This window comes from Gastrolobium bilobum, unplaced genomic scaffold (assembly GCF_033153095.1).
Source record: "Gastrolobium bilobum isolate Gb01-03AN ecotype WA unplaced genomic scaffold, APGP_CSIRO_Gbil_v1 utg44499, whole genome shotgun sequence".
Classification (NCBI taxonomy): domain Eukaryota; kingdom Viridiplantae; phylum Streptophyta; class Magnoliopsida; order Fabales; family Fabaceae; genus Gastrolobium; species Gastrolobium bilobum.
In genome coordinates, this window is record NW_026899034.1 from 39,216 (window position 1) to 54,659 (window position 15,444).

General features: G+C 36.9%; 3 protein-coding genes across 3 annotated transcripts; all 3 read left to right on the plus strand.

Moving 5' to 3' along the window:
- Positions 1 to 377: 377 nt before the first annotated feature.
- On the plus strand, positions 378 to 1,138 carry LOC133286382 (uncharacterized). Its single transcript, XM_061483787.1, has one exon. The coding sequence runs from the start codon at positions 446 to 448 to the stop codon at positions 953 to 955; it is 510 nt and encodes a 169-aa protein (XP_061339771.1). The 5' UTR covers positions 378 to 445; the 3' UTR covers positions 956 to 1,138.
- Positions 1,139 to 7,029: 5,891 nt separating this feature from the next.
- LOC133286381 (uncharacterized) lies at positions 7,030 to 8,034 on the plus strand. Its single transcript, XM_061483786.1, has one exon. The coding sequence runs from the start codon at positions 7,030 to 7,032 to the stop codon at positions 8,032 to 8,034; it is 1,005 nt and encodes a 334-aa protein (XP_061339770.1).
- A 5,099-nt stretch (positions 8,035 to 13,133) lies between these two features.
- LOC133286383 (uncharacterized) lies at positions 13,134 to 14,128 on the plus strand. The gene is made up of 2 exons (XM_061483788.1): positions 13,134 to 13,380; positions 13,486 to 14,128. Exons 1-2 carry the CDS (start codon positions 13,373 to 13,375, stop codon positions 14,069 to 14,071), a joined length of 594 nt encoding a protein of 197 aa, XP_061339772.1. The 5' UTR covers positions 13,134 to 13,372; the 3' UTR covers positions 14,072 to 14,128.
- The last annotated feature ends 1,316 nt before the right edge of the window (positions 14,129 to 15,444 follow it).

Below are 15,444 nucleotides of genomic sequence, written 5' to 3' on the forward strand. Positions count from 1 at the left end.
ATTTTGCCTCGTTGGAGCCATTTGGTGAACCCAAAATTTTGATTAAGTAGAATTAAGCATGTATCATTTGAATTAATCTCTTTTGATGAACGATAATGTTTTTAGGTCAACTCTATTCATACTATTTCTTTATGTATTTATACACTTTTTTATAGTTAAATTGGGCAAAAAATAAAAAATTAAAATAAAATATATAAATATAATCCAATCCAAACCTCTTTAGAATAAATTGGATTAAATGTGAATTTAGAATGAAGCTGATTACATAGTAAAATAATCAAACTGCTGAGATTGGATAAGAATAATATTTTTTTTCCTGAAAAGAAATTTAGGCCCAACCCAGGGGAAAAAGCCCGCAACCAACATCGCCATTTCTTCCATTTTCCCTTCTAAACAACACAATCTCTCTCTAGACAGGGACAAGCTCCTCCTAACCCAAGCAACAATGGCAGTGGCGAATCTGCAGAGGCTGTCTTCACAAGTCCACCGCCTCTCATCTCTCTCCTTCTTCTCCAAATCCCTAATCTCCCGATCCACCGCTTCATCTTCCTCATCATCATCATCATCATCATCATCATCACCGTCATCGAAGAAGGTGTCAGACCGGATCGTGAGGCTGTCGGCCATCGACTTCGAGGGTAAGAAGCACGAGGTGTTGGGCCTGACGGGCCATACACTCCTGAAGGCCCTAATCAACACGGGCCTGATCGACCCAGACTCACACAGGCTCGAAGACATCGACGCCTGCTCAGCAGAATGCGAGGTCAACATCGCACAAGAATGGCTCGACAAGCTCCCACCCATGTCACACGACGAGGAGGTCATTCTCAAACGTACCTCCAGAGCTAGGGTCCTTAACAAACACTCCAGGCTCGGTTGCCAGGTCCTCCTCAGCCATGACCTTCAAGGTATGGTCGTCGCTCTCCCCGAACCTAAACCCTGGGACACTTCCTAGGTTCGGACCCTTTTTATTTTTTATTTTATTTTATTGAATAATGTCATCAATTTGGAGAACGAGCGGAACTTGTTTGAACCTTTTCATTGTATTTTGGATATGCTGAAAATTATGTATGGTGTTTTAGACTCCCCTGCCAGTTATTGGCCTTCTATGAATAACTGTTTGCTATAATGTGTTTTGTTACATGAATTAAACCTGTTACTTTCGAGTCATGTGATTGTTCCTTCTACTAAATGTTTTAATGCCAAAAAAAAAAAATGTAGATTTTTTTTGGCTGGTGGAGGAAGTTGCGAATTTTAACTCATGGGGTTGTTTCTTGAGGGGTAGTTAGAGATTGACATGTGTTTTTCTTTCGTGTAAGAATTACAGTTTGGGGTTTTGATATGAAGGCTATTTCTAATGTGCCGTGATTGATTTTAAGAGTGGTTAATCAATTAAATGTATCAACTACTCTTGAATTTTGTTAACCGCTTGTGTGGTTAATCATCTGATGTGTTTTCGTGTGGATAGTAAATTCTAATTCTATGTTTTTTGCTGCGATGTTTGGTTCCCTGTTGTTGTGAAAATGAGTAGAAGGCACATAGGTAGCCCAATGCCGTCAACATTAGCAATGTCTTTATACCAAATTAGTTGAAGTTGGTGGTAGCCCAATGCTGTTTTGTGGGCAATGTAGGTTATCCCTAGCTTTAACATTATGGATAGAGAAAAGCAGTTGAAAAAATATATACATAAATTGACTACAGATTCAAAATCATAGGGAGACAAATTTAAGTTACCCCTTTTTGGTCAATTAGCTAGATGGTTTGTTATTGGAAGAAATGATTGATGAATGTGTTGTTTAAAATCCTTCTGTTGGCATTATTTTGGATGTTTGAATGATTAAGTAGATTCAGGACAATATGGAGCTATGATGCAGGAACATATTTATGAAGAAAATTGAGGTGTGCAAGTGCTTCTATGATTAATTAAAGAAGTTTTGTTATTTCCAGCAATAAGGCATCTGTAATCTGGGAATATTATGACATGTTCTATGTGAGGATCTCAACCAAATGAATAGAAATTTTTTATTTACTTGGTGTGCTTTAGGCTACTTGGAAGAAGTAATAGTTTAGTATTTTGGATTTTAATGGAACAGTTGTTTGTTTTGAAACTACATGTTCCCTTGTAAGTGTAGGAATCCCAGAATGTCTGTGTGTTGCATGGATACAGGTACGAGTAAGATAATGGTATGGGTGTGGGGATATGGCACCGTGGCTTCCTCATAATGTTTAACGTCTTATTTAAGAAATACAGTAGTAAATAGATGCTTGAACAAGAGGGTGACATGGCAGATCATTCTGTGAAGTGCCAAAAAATTTGTCACTGTACAGTGATTTGATAGAGAAAGACACTGATAATTTGTTGGAGCTCGGGCCTGGGTTTGCTGCTGATTCACTTCCCATGCTTAATTTGGATCCTCCCTTCTCTTCACCGGTGAAAGGAATTTATCCTCTTGATCCCCATCTTGATCAAATAATTGAATCTTCCTTGATAATTTGTATGGATTTCAAGTTCAGGACCACATGTCTAGGTTTTCCTAGTCATAAGAAAGGATCCTCTACCAGTCTTCCTCGTCTACAGGCTAATAATCGAACAAGAGTGTATTTAACAGGGTGATTGCTCAGCTTTTCAGGTGCAATCGGTTGATTTGATAAAGGTTAAGGCACTATCTGTATGAAAGCTGGTAATTATGAATTTATTCAAACATTTGGCATCAGCTTACCGTCATTTTTGTACATAGATAATGACTAGTTTAAACTTCATTTGACAGGAGGGTACTATTTTTTCATATACAGAATCCCTTGTTCTTATCCTTTTTGCAAAACAACATACTAGAGCTAATAACTATATTTGAGAGATTGATGATTTAGGGTGCCTAAGGAAGATTGATTTTGGACCATGGAGGTTAATAGTTTACTAATATTATTGTTGCTATCTTCGTGCGTTTCGTGGGTAGGCATTGTATGCTTTTTGCTTTTTTAACTCTTACACTAGGAAAAATAATGACTTAACCTAGCTATTAGATTACCGTTGATAGTTAGCAGGTTTGACGGATTAGACGGTGAACCTTCTTTTAAGGCTTCATCAAGTTGTGATTTGTGGTCTATGTTTAGGTATTATATCCTAAAGATTCATGTCTGAATAAGTTGCCAATGACATTTCTTATGATCTTATCTTGCTTAAGGTAATAGACGACAATAGATATTGAAATTCTTGTCCTTAGTATATATATTCCTTGATGACTAGCCCTTGATAACGAAAGGTATTATATCCCGCTCGCTTAGCAAAGATCTTACACAAGCCAATTTGTGGGGGTCCTGTTTAGGGATATGGAGATCTGTGTAGGTTCCTTGAATGATTTGTCATATAAGAAACTGATGCCAAAATTTAAATTTTAAGTAATTGAGCTCTCTTTCACTCAAAGTAAATCACGTTAACAATTTCTTATATTATCTTTAATAATAAGCTGTATATATAGAACTCACTCACTATCTCTCAAACCAAAACAGTCGCTCGAAGAATTTTTACGACTAGGCGTTCGTGTACGTGAGCATCTGAAGTTGTGTTGGCCAAATGCCTTTCATTAGGGGTGTTAAAACGGGTCAACACGACACGAATTCGACACGACACGAATACATCAATACTAACATGACACGAATTTTTATTTGTGTCAAAATCTTCAACACTGACACGACACGAATTTTTTGCGAGTTGACACGACACGACACGAATAACAGGCAAAATAGGAGTCAAAACGGTAATTGACAAAAAATTTAAAAAAATGGATCGAAATTAAAAAATAATAATAAAAAATTAAAAATAAAATAATTTAAAAAAAATACGGGTCGACACGAACACGAATACATCAACACGAACATGATACAAATTTTTTACGTGTCATTTTTTCCAACACGAACACAACGCGAATTTTTTTGCGGGTCAACCCGAACACGAATTTTCGTGTCGTGTCGCGGGTCAACCCTTATGTCAAAACCTATATTGACACCCCTATCCTTCATAAATTAAGAGTTTAATGTGCTGTAATTTTTTTTTCTCATATATATAAATGAGTGAGTTTCATTAATTTTTTCTCTCTCTTCTTTTTATTAGGGATGTCAATATAGGTTATGACACGCGGGTCGACTTGCGATATGATATGAAAATTTTTGTTTGGGTTAACCCGCAAAAAAAAACATGTCATGTTTGTGTTGGAAAAAATGATATGTAAAAAATTTGTGTCGTGTTCGTATTGATGTATTTATATTCGTGTTGATCCATATTTTTTTGAAATACTTATTATTTATTTGAATTTTTTTAGTTCGACTTATTTTTTTATTTTATTTTTGTCACTTATCGTTTTGACTCCTATTTTGTGTCGTATCGTGTTCGTATCGAAAATTTTGACACGAATAAAAATTTGAGTCGTATTCGTGTTAATGTATTTGTATCGTGTCAATCCATTTTGAACTCCTATTTTTTACAACGTGACTCATTCATTTTTATATTAGTGACAGAAAAGTTTTTTCTAGAGCAAAAATAAATATTTTTCTATAAATTAAACATTAGAAGAGCTGGAAGCAACCTTGGTTGAATAAAAATACAACGGCATGAGCGCACTGCACACGATAGTCATGCACGCATTAGTAACTCAATGCCAAGTTGCATAAAGTGCTAATCGTACAGGTTGTTTGTAAATGTAGTCATGCACGCATTATTGACAACTAAAGAACTTGAAAGGTTGCAAAGTTCTCCACTTCTCAGTGGTCGTTCGAGGATGTATGGTGTTTCGATCCAATTATTATTTTTTAATTATTTTAAGAAAACAGAGGCAATTATGTGGGTACGGATAAAGAAGTGTTTGGATAGGCAATTATGCTCCCACCCCATAACTTTTTAGACGACCAGTACTTTAAGAAAAGCTCTCTAAGAATTATGTAATGACTAGCGCACTTACATATCTTTCTGCCAAACTTTGCTAAAATTAAATAGATTAATGACCGCACAATCCATGTGCGCAGCGGTATAAATGGACTAGATCGGCTTACGAAGGCTTATAGTTTAGTCTATATTAAGTCAGACTTAACCTATTACAAGTAATCAAATAGAACAGGTCTAGACTTTTTAAAAAAATTTAGTTAGAAAGCAGGTCATAGACTTTTTATGTATACGTCGGGCCTATAAACTTACAGGCCGACATATATTATATTATTTATATTAAATAAAATTATTATTTTAATAATTTCGAATAATAAAGTATGTTATTTTAGTTTTTTTTTAATTATTAAATGTTTAATTGGCTTAAACAGACTAACAGGTCTAGACCAAAATTTTTATTTTTTAAATACAGGTTAGGCCAGCCAGACTTATAATCTGGGCCTACACAGGCTTAAAAGCCAGGCCAATCATAAAAGTATTTACACAGACCTGACATATTTAAATCAAAATCTAACATAGTCTAACCTATTTACACCCTTATGCATCTGCATAGAGACTGGCATGAAAAAAAAAACAATATTTTAAAACGCATTCAAAAATATTTTAATTTTCTCTATAAAAAAAACATTTATGTAAGTAAGAAAATTAAGAAGTTTAAGATATATAGTTTCTAGTTTCTACCCATAAACTTTAAGCCAATATGTACAGAAATAATATCATAAAACTTTCTATATAAATATTTTACTAATAGGATGTGAATTAAGTGAACTGGTGTATCTTAATTAAAAAATAATAATAGAAATTCTAAGCTTAATTCAGCAAAGCCTAATTTTGAGGCTGATTTGTATCTATTTGAGTAGAAACGTACATTTCCTTCCGCTATATAAGTTTTGTTTGGGTTCATTTCTGTTGAGAGAATATATTTGACCCGTTTATAAGCGTTAGTAAAGTAGCATCCTTTTTTAATCAAATATTTGGAGGTAATTTTCAACTTTCTTTTGATTTGTCTGGGATCTCAGATATGCCAATATTGCTGTATTACACCAAACAAATGATCTATAATATTGGCATATGTGGGATCTCAGATATGCCAATATTGTTGAGTATTTTAAAAACTACAGAGATAAATATGTTATCTCTATTACAATCAAAATTCTGTGTTTTTTTAAAGGGAACAATATTTTTGATTTTACTGTAAAAAAAATTTCTCTATCACAATCATATAAAAGTGAATATGATTCATTATAAAGAGAAGAGAATTTAGACCTGCTCACTTTTATATAAATATGACAGAGAATTTTTTTTGCAATAAAAACAGAAACATTAAATCCTTTCTTAAAAAGAAGAAATGTGGGTTAATTGTTTAGATTTTAAGAAAATAAACCATCAAAGCACTCGTTTTGTTCATTTGATTTTGAAAATTAATATTAAATTTTGTTTGACTAAGTAATATTAAAGATAAAAATTTGTCAACTTGTTTTTATAATTATCTTACAATTTTTTTTTAATTAACAAGCATAACAAAAAACTTTTAACAAACCTTATTTTAAGAAGAGTTTATTACTTCGTCTAATAAATGAGCGTTATTTACAAAAAAATAAAAATAAAATAAAAATAAATGAGCGTTACTCCAAAACATCTTGTTTTAGAAATCAAAAAAAAAAAAAATCCTTTTTATAATTTTAATTTATTTAGAAGGATTTATTAATCATTTTACACCTATTTAAATTTTTTTTTTCTCATTCCGCCCTCCTTTCAAAATTATATATTAATATATCTCCTTTCTCAAAGTATATTCTAATTTGTCTATAATTGACTAAAGTTTAACTAAATCATAATCATTAATGTTATTTACTCGAATAAATATCGATTATTTACTAAAAAATATTAGTCAAACTTTGACAAAAAAAATATATTAATATATAATTTAAACAGAGAAATAAATTATAATATAATTTAAAAGAGGAACGGATAGATATATAATATAATAAAATAAAATATAATCGGTAGCAAAAACATGGGTTAACGCGTATCTGCACGCCCGCGAAATTTTTCCCTCTGCTAGGGTTTTTTCAACAAAATTTTCTGAATCTCCAATGGAGGAAGCGGCTGAAAATAACAATGATTCTCTGTCTATTGCGAGGAAAAGCACTAAGAGAACAAAGAGTGGGGAGGAAATTCCCACAAAGATACGGATGAGGGAAGCGGCGAAAGAATATCAAGCTGGATCTTTGGTGAATGCTAAACAAAGATCCTTTGCAGAAGTTACGGGTGTGGAGAACAGGGTAGCAGGTGACTCATTCCCCTGCTTAGCGGAGGAAGAAGCTCCAGATCTGGAACCAGTAGACCCAAGCTTGGGTGTGATTACAAAATGGGGATTTCAAACGATAATCAAAGAAGATGGATCAGTTGAGATTAGGAGCAATAGTGAGGCCAGAGCTAGGATGTGCCAGCGATGGAAGAATGCACTGATTGTCAAGCTCCTAGGAAAGAGGATCGGGGCGGGTTTCATGAAGAAGAAGCTTGAATCTCTTTGGGCAAAGGTTGGAAGCATCACGGTGGCAGATCTGGGAAACGAATTCTTCTCAGTAAGGTTTACCAATTTGGAAGACCTAAATCTAGCCATCACGGGTGGACCTTGGGTCATCTTAGGGCATTACCTTGCCACGAGGAAATGGGAACCTCGATTTGACCCGGACAAAGCAAATATTCATAAGGTTGCTGCCTGGGTCCGTCTAATAGATATCCCTCAGGATTATTGTGAATTCCCGTTCCTCAACCATCTGGGAACCGTGATTGGAAAAGTGCTCAAAGAAGATAGAACAACTTCTACAAGAGACAGAACTCGGTTTGCTAGGGTATGTATAGAGATCGATCTCTCAATGCCGTTGAGAGATGAATATATACTTGATGGTAGCAGAAAGAAGGTTGAGTATGAGGGCTTCTTCCTGATATGCCTCAAATGTGGAAGGTATGGTCATAACTCTGATTCATGTCCTGACCTTGCTAAGCCTGCTCCCTCGGCTAAAGCTGAAAAGGATCTTGATCAACCAGTGGAGAAGACTTTCCCACAAGGAGTAGGGCCCTGGATGGTAGTCTAGTGTAGGAAGAAAACTCAACAGTACGTCCAGAAGAAAGATACTATCATTAATAGAAGATTTGGAGAGGATATTTCCAATAAGAAGAACACTATGGGGTTAGAACCAAGCCCCAGTTGTGGGTTGAAAGTGAGTTCAAAGGATAAGAATCAGGCCCTTGGCATGGGGATGGATTTTTCTGCAGCAGCTTCCTCTCAGGCTAAGAAGCCTTCAGGAAGTAAGGCCAACTTACCAGGCACTAAAAAGTCTTACTTAAAGGCTCCTAATGCTAAAGCAAAGGGTGTTGTTCATAATCCTCCTTCTGATATTGTAACTAGCAACATCATTAATCTGCGAAAGGTCAACCTGACCTTTTTCTCAAGTTCCTGAGCAGATAAAAGGGAAGCTATGGAGTGACTTGGTGATGGATGATGATAATAACTGGGTAGAAGGTAACTCTGATCAATTCAACAAGAAGCTTACAGCTGATGATTTGGTTTGTGATGTACCTGTGGCAGAACCTGAACCACCTGATCCAATCAGGAGAGAGGATTCAAGTAGGGGAAAAGATCAAACAGGTATGGAGTTTGAATTATCTTTGTGTAATGCAACGAATAACACTATGAATGTTGAGTGTGGAGCTAGCTGTGATAATGAGATGTCTGAATTAAGGGAACCTGCTGTAGTGATTCAAGATCAAAGTAGCAAGAACTTGGCAATCTTGCAATCAACTCAGAGTTCTTTATGAATATTCTCACATGGAACTGTAGAGGTGCCGCTAAAAAACAGTTTAAGGGTACTTTCAACAGATTCTGTAGAAAGCACAGTGTGGGAGTGGCTGCTATTTTAGAGCCTAGGGTTAGTGGTAGTAAAGTTATAAGAATAATTCGTAGTTTGGGTTTTTCAAATCATATTATTGCATATGCGCACGGATTTGCTGGTGGCATCTGGGTAGTTTGGAATAACAGAGATGTCAATATCTCTCTTCTGGTGAAACATGATCAGTTTATTCATTGCTGGGTGGAATATCCTGGGATGAAAGGTTTTTTTTGGACAGCTGTGTATGCTAATCCTCAAGAGGAGAAACGCAAAGTGCTTTGGGAGGAGTTAAAGCATATTGGAAGAAACATGAATGATCCTTGAATTTTATCTGGGGATTTTAATGAAATTGCTCAGACTTCAGAAAAAAGAGGAGGTGGGCCTGTGGATGTGAACAAATGCAATCAATTTGCCAATACTCTGAGTGTTTGTGGGGTGATGGATTTGGGAGGAAGTTGTAATAGGTTTACATGGAAGGGTCCAAAATTCCTCCACCTAGATAGAGTGTATAAAAGATTAGACAGAGTTGTTGCTAATGATGATTGGAGAGCCACTTTTGAAGATGCTGATGTGGTAGTAATGCCTAGGCTCTTCTCGGATCATTGCCCAATTCTGATTAGAATGGAAAAGGAAGATAAAGTGTGGAAGGAGAGGCCTTTCAGGTTCTTGGCCACTTGGCTGAATGATGCTAGGTTCAGTTCCTTCCTTAAAGACAATTGGAATTCCTCTTCTGATTTCCTTGACAGTTTAAATGCTCTGGTTCCTCTTCTAAAGGATTGGAATAAGAATGTTTTTGGGTTTACTTTGCAAAGGAAAAATAGAGTTATAGCTAGAATGGAAGGCATTCAAAGATAGCTCAGCTCCACTAACAGTTCCCAGCTGGAAGATTTGGAAGCTAAGCTAAAAAAAGAGCTATCTGAGATCCTTGATCAAAAGGAGCAGATATGGTATCAAAAGTCTAGGGGTGATTGGATAAGAGGGGGTGACAGAAATACTAGGTTCTACCGTACTAGTACTGTTATCCGAAGGAAAAATAACAAAATAATAAAGCTTCAGGATGATAATGGGCATTGGGTAACTGAAGAAGAGGATCTAATTGCTCTAGCTAGGAGTTTCTATCAAAACCTTTTTAAGGAGGTTTCTGAAGAACCAGCTTGGTTTCAAACTAATAACTCCTGGCCTGCTATCAGTGAGGACCAATTAGGGAATATGTCTTTGGATATCTCTATGGAGGAAGTAAAGAGGGCTTTTTTCCAAATGCCTCCTTTGAAAGTCCCGGGATCAGATGGGTTTCCAGCTTTGTTTTACCACAGAAATTGGGAGATTCTTAAGACTCAAATCTACAATAGTATGCAGTCTTATATGCAGCATCCTAATCAGATTGGAGAGATGAACCACACATTAATTGTTCTAATTCCTAAAGTTGAAAGACCTTGCTTGATGAAGCAATTCAGGCCTATAGCCCTTTGCAATTCTGTGTATAAGGGCTTTAGCAAGATTATTGCTAATAGAATCAAACCTCTCCTTGGGGAGCTTATATCTCCTAATCAGGTTAGCTTTGTTCCCAAGAGACATATCCAAGACAATATCATAATTGTTCAAGAGCTCATCCACTCAATGCATAGGATGAAAGGTAAGAAGTCATTCTTGTCTATTAAGATTGATTTAGAAAAGGCTTATGACAAGCTAAATTGGAAATTTATCAGATCAGTGTTGGATGATTTGATGTTTCCTAAGGATTTGGTTGAAGCAATAATGGGATGTGTGTCTAGCCCTGTTTTAGAGGTTCTATGGAATGGTGCTAGAACCTCCAATTTTCAATCTCAGAGGGGAATTAGGTAAGGGGACCCTCTATCCCCTTACCTTTTTGTTCTCTGTATGGAGAAGTTAACTCACTTAATCATGGATGAAGTGGAGGTGAAAAACTGGCAACCAATAAGAGCTGGCAGATCTGGGCCACCCATTTCTCATCTTATGTTTGCTGATGACATCATTATCTTTGCAGAAGCTTCTTTAAGCCAACTTAATTGTATAGTTCTGTCTGGAAAAGTTCTCAAAGATGTCAGGTCAAAGTGTGAGTATAGAAAAATCTTGCATCTACTTCTCTACGAATGCTTCTTAGGAGGTTGTGAAGTCTATTACTGAAATCAGTGGTTTCAAAAAGGTTGATAACCTTGGCTGCTACTTGGGAACTATGATGAGACATGGAAGAATAAATAAGAACCGTTATGCTGCTGTCATTTCCAGAGTTCAGGATAGGCTACAAGGATGGAAATCTAAATGCCTTTCTCTGGCTGGAAGAATAACTCTAGCAAAAAGTGTAATCTCAGCCATACCTTGTTACCACATGCAGAACAACTCTCTCCCAGTGCATGTATGTCATGATATTGAGAGGATGCAAAGAAACTTCATTTGGGGAGATCTGGGGTCCAAAAGGAAAGCTCATTATGTAGCTTGGGAGCATATGTGTCAGCCCAAGGATTGTGGTGGACTTGGCATCATTAATCTCAGGATCCAAAATGAAGCTTTTATGCAGAAGCTAGCTTGGCAGATTATTAGTAACCAGGATAGTCTATGGGCTAAAGTTCCACTTGCAAAATATGGTAGGAATCAGGATCCTAACCGTAGCTTACTAGCCAAAATGCATGACTCGAATCTGTGGAAGAATATTTGCATAGCAAGAAAAAAGATGTCTAATCAACTTGAGTGGGTGATAGAGAATGGCAGTACAGCCTGTTTCTGGAAAGATCTTTGGGGAGGATGGCAATGCACTCTCCTTGAGCTTGCTCCAATCAAACCTCCTACATCTGACCTGGGTCTCAATGTGTGTGGTGTAATATACCATAAAACAGAGGATTGGAACTGGAATTACCTGGTAAATTTCCTTGATACCTCTACTTGTAGTTTGTTGAGAAATATCCCTCCTCCTAATGTCAGCAATTCTGATGACTGGCTCAATTGGAAGGAAAGCAGTCCAGGTAAATCCATTGTGAGGAATGCCTACTGCCATCTGATGAAATCCAACTATGTAAAGGACAGAATATAGGCAGCAATTTGGAAGTGGAAAGGTCCTTACAGAATAGCTGTTTTTCTTTGGCTGGCTTGCCTCAATAAGCTCCCTGTTAGAAGCATAACCTGTCACTGGAGTGGAGGTGTACTGTCCCACCTGCTCCAAAGACCAAGAAACTTTAATCCACACTTTGAAAGATTGCAAAGTTGCTAGGGGAGTTTGGGAGATATGGTTTGCTGGCAAAATCCCTAGTAATTTCCTAACAGAAGAAGGAAAAAATTGGTTCAGGCTTAATTTATTTAAGCCTTTCACTTCGCACCTCTGGCATTCATGGATAGAAATCTTTTTTGTGACATGCTAGTTCCTTTGGCATTGGAGGAATTCCACAATTCATGATGCTACTTTTTCCAGGTCTCAAGATCCAATACACAAGATTCTTAGTTATCTTGCTGACATGAAGAATAGTGGCAGTGTTGATCCTTTTTCTCTGTTTCCTAGCCATCCTAATCCAGCTGGTAGTCCAGATCAGATTTGTGACAAAAAAGAAATTAAAATTTTTGTGGATGGGGCTGTTAATATGTCTTCACACATTGGAGCTTGTGGAGGTCTAGTCTGCTCCCCAAATGCAGATTGGATTAGAGGCTTCTCCTATAACATAGGGACTTGCTCCCCTTTGGAAGCTGAACTTTGGGGTATTCTGCAAGGTTTTAAGCTTGCTGGAGAGCTGAATCTCCCTTCTGTCTGGATTGGCGGCGACAGCAAAGAGGCCATTCATTGCACAGAAGCTAAGGATAATCCTTGTGGCGTTTCTTCCTTAATTGCTAGAATCAAGAAATCAGCCGAGGCTTTTGATCATGTTCATCTGGAGTATGTTCCTAGAGAATTTAATGTTTGTGGAGATAGTTTAGCTAAGGTAGGTTTTAACCTCAAGGGTGGAGAGTTGAGGATGTTCTCTTCTCCCCCTGATAGTATTGAGTTTTTTTAGAATTCTTTTTGTACAAAGTTGCTGGTGAAGCATGTGTCTTTAAACATGCACCAGCTCTCTTTTCAATATTTCTGGACTAGGCCCTCCATTTATATAAAAAAAAAAAAATTATTATATTGATAAAAAAAATTAAAAACAAGAATAGTAATGGTGGGGACGCGTTAGGTACTTCGTGACGTTAGTAGGTAGAGAGAGTACGAAACGGGTTTGGCTGCAGCCGGCAACAGCTTAAAATAAGAGAAGAAAATCCATAAAATAAAAATAAAAATAAGAAACAAAAAATAATTGTTAGCAGCGTGTTGAAGACATTTGATCTGTTCCTAGTTTCCTACCTATGTTCTGATGTCCGTGTTCCTGTCCCTATTTACTTTCCTTGCATGTGCCTTAAACCTTTTGAACTCAAAACGCTCCGAAAAGCAAAAGAAACCATCTAAGAAGCAACACACAACAAAAAACCAAAGCATCTCCCTCTCCCCTAAGCAATTCTTAACAAACCCTAAAAAAAAACCCAAAACCTTCAACTTCAGCTTCATCTGCATTCATTCCCCATGGACGAGTATCTTCTCTTTCTCTTTAATTTTCTCTTTAAAACTTTTCTCTGCATATGTTTTACACATCAATATTGCTTCAAATGAAACTAAACCCATTCTTGTTGTTACAGATCAGAAGAATACCCAAAGGATTATTACCCCAACAGCAACAACAATAGCCAAAGAAGGTTACCTTCTTCCTCCATCACCACAACCACGAGCGTGCACGTCACCGCTCTCGACGGCCTCGTGAACGTGAACTCGTTATTCACCATCGCCGTGTTCGTCGGGCTGTCATTGACGACGCCGGGTCAGCGCAGCCTCGAGAACCGAACATCCTGCGACGCCGGCGTGGACATCGCGAAGAAGCTCCTCGTATTCGAGGTTGTTTCCTTCAGCTTCTTCCTCTTCTCTTCGTTGGTGGCGCAAGGGTTGAAGCTCGCGCTCAATTTGCTTAACAGCAAGGACGTGGATGAGGCTTTCAGGGCACACATCAATATCAAGGCTCTTAGGTTTGGAATGTTGGGATCCGCAATTGGATCTGTCATGGGTTGCGTTTTCTTGATGCTTTCTATGGTTAATGTTATTGAGATTCGCTTGGGGATGTTGTCTTGTGGTAGTAAATCTGCTACTCATGCTGTTGCCGCCATGGTTGTGTTGGTTACTTCTGCTCTTTTGGTTTATATTTCTACTGCGATCTATGCTTTTACCCGTTGAAATAAATAAAAAAATTACCCAGGAATGTTTTATTTAGTTTTGCAAGTTTGTGTTTCAATGAGGTATGAAACGGTTCTTTTTTATTATGGTATTGTGATGGATCTTTTGTTCTATCTGCTTGGAGAGAAGTGTTTGCCCAAATGGGATATTGAGAAAATTTTCACCACTCTTGTAGTAAATACTTCTCTACTCAAATTAGAAAGATATGGACTTACTTGCCATTAAAAATTGAGAAGTAGTTGGAGTAAATACAATTAACTAAGTCAAGTGTTTCTGATGTAAGTCTTGTAGCAAGTAAGTAGAGAGGCATAATTTAGCTTATTTCTGTCTATTTTTTCTTAAAGGGCGTATTTGTGTTAAGGAAGGGCCATACTCATTGTATGGCTTGCGTTTCTAGAAGTTTATTATATGATTTCTGACCTCTTAAGTCACATAGCGACAACACCAAGAGTTGTGCCAAGGCTCTGTTTCTATTTTATTTTATTTTTTAATGGCAGAAATTTGTTTGGTTTTGCTTTGGTATTTGGTGAGTGGAGGTGCTTGGCAGAATCCACTTCAGTGTGACTGGAATGAGGTCGATTGGGTCAAGTGTTTGGATTATGGTCAATTGCTTTGATGATGTGCTATTTGGTTTGGCTGCATATTATTGGTCAAGACTAGTCTAATTTGGTGTGGTTTGGATTCGATTTCTTAGATTAATTCATATTAGTTAAGGTGGCGTGAGAAGTTTTGACTGCGTACTGTGGTTGGTGGTATATGGTTTTCTTGTGGAAGCGGCAAGAGGGAAAATTTGGTACTCCTATATATGGATAGTACTTAATTTGTCTGAACTGAGCTTCTGGTCTAAACTGCCATTTCAGTATTTCATGAAAGTTTTTCTCTAGTAAGTTAGAAGGCTGCTTTAGTATGCTGAGTCAGCAATTGAGTAATGGTTCTTTGCATGATCAGAGATGTATGGTTCTGGTTTGCTATTAGTGAACTTTTAAAGTAGCTTGATGGCAGAGAATTTAAAGTTCAAAGTATGTAGATCATTTTTAATGAATGGGCATAATTTTTTTGGTTCAATATTTAGTAAGTAGTGTGTTGCTTGTAGTCCACCTCAATGTGATTGTATTATGATTTTGTAGGAAGTGGATTGGGTTAAGTGCTAGGGTTATGCTCAATTCCTTGGGTGTTATGCTATTGATTTGGCTGCTTTTTATTGGTCAAGCCTAGTCTATTGTGGTGTGGTTTTGTTAGTTGTTTTCTCTGGATTAAGCTAATATAATACGCATTCAGTGTAAGAGCATTGTCTTACGTTACATCCAGTGTGCCTAAATATCTTAATTCGTATTAGTTAAGGTGGCATGAGAAGTTAGACTTGGTACTGCAGT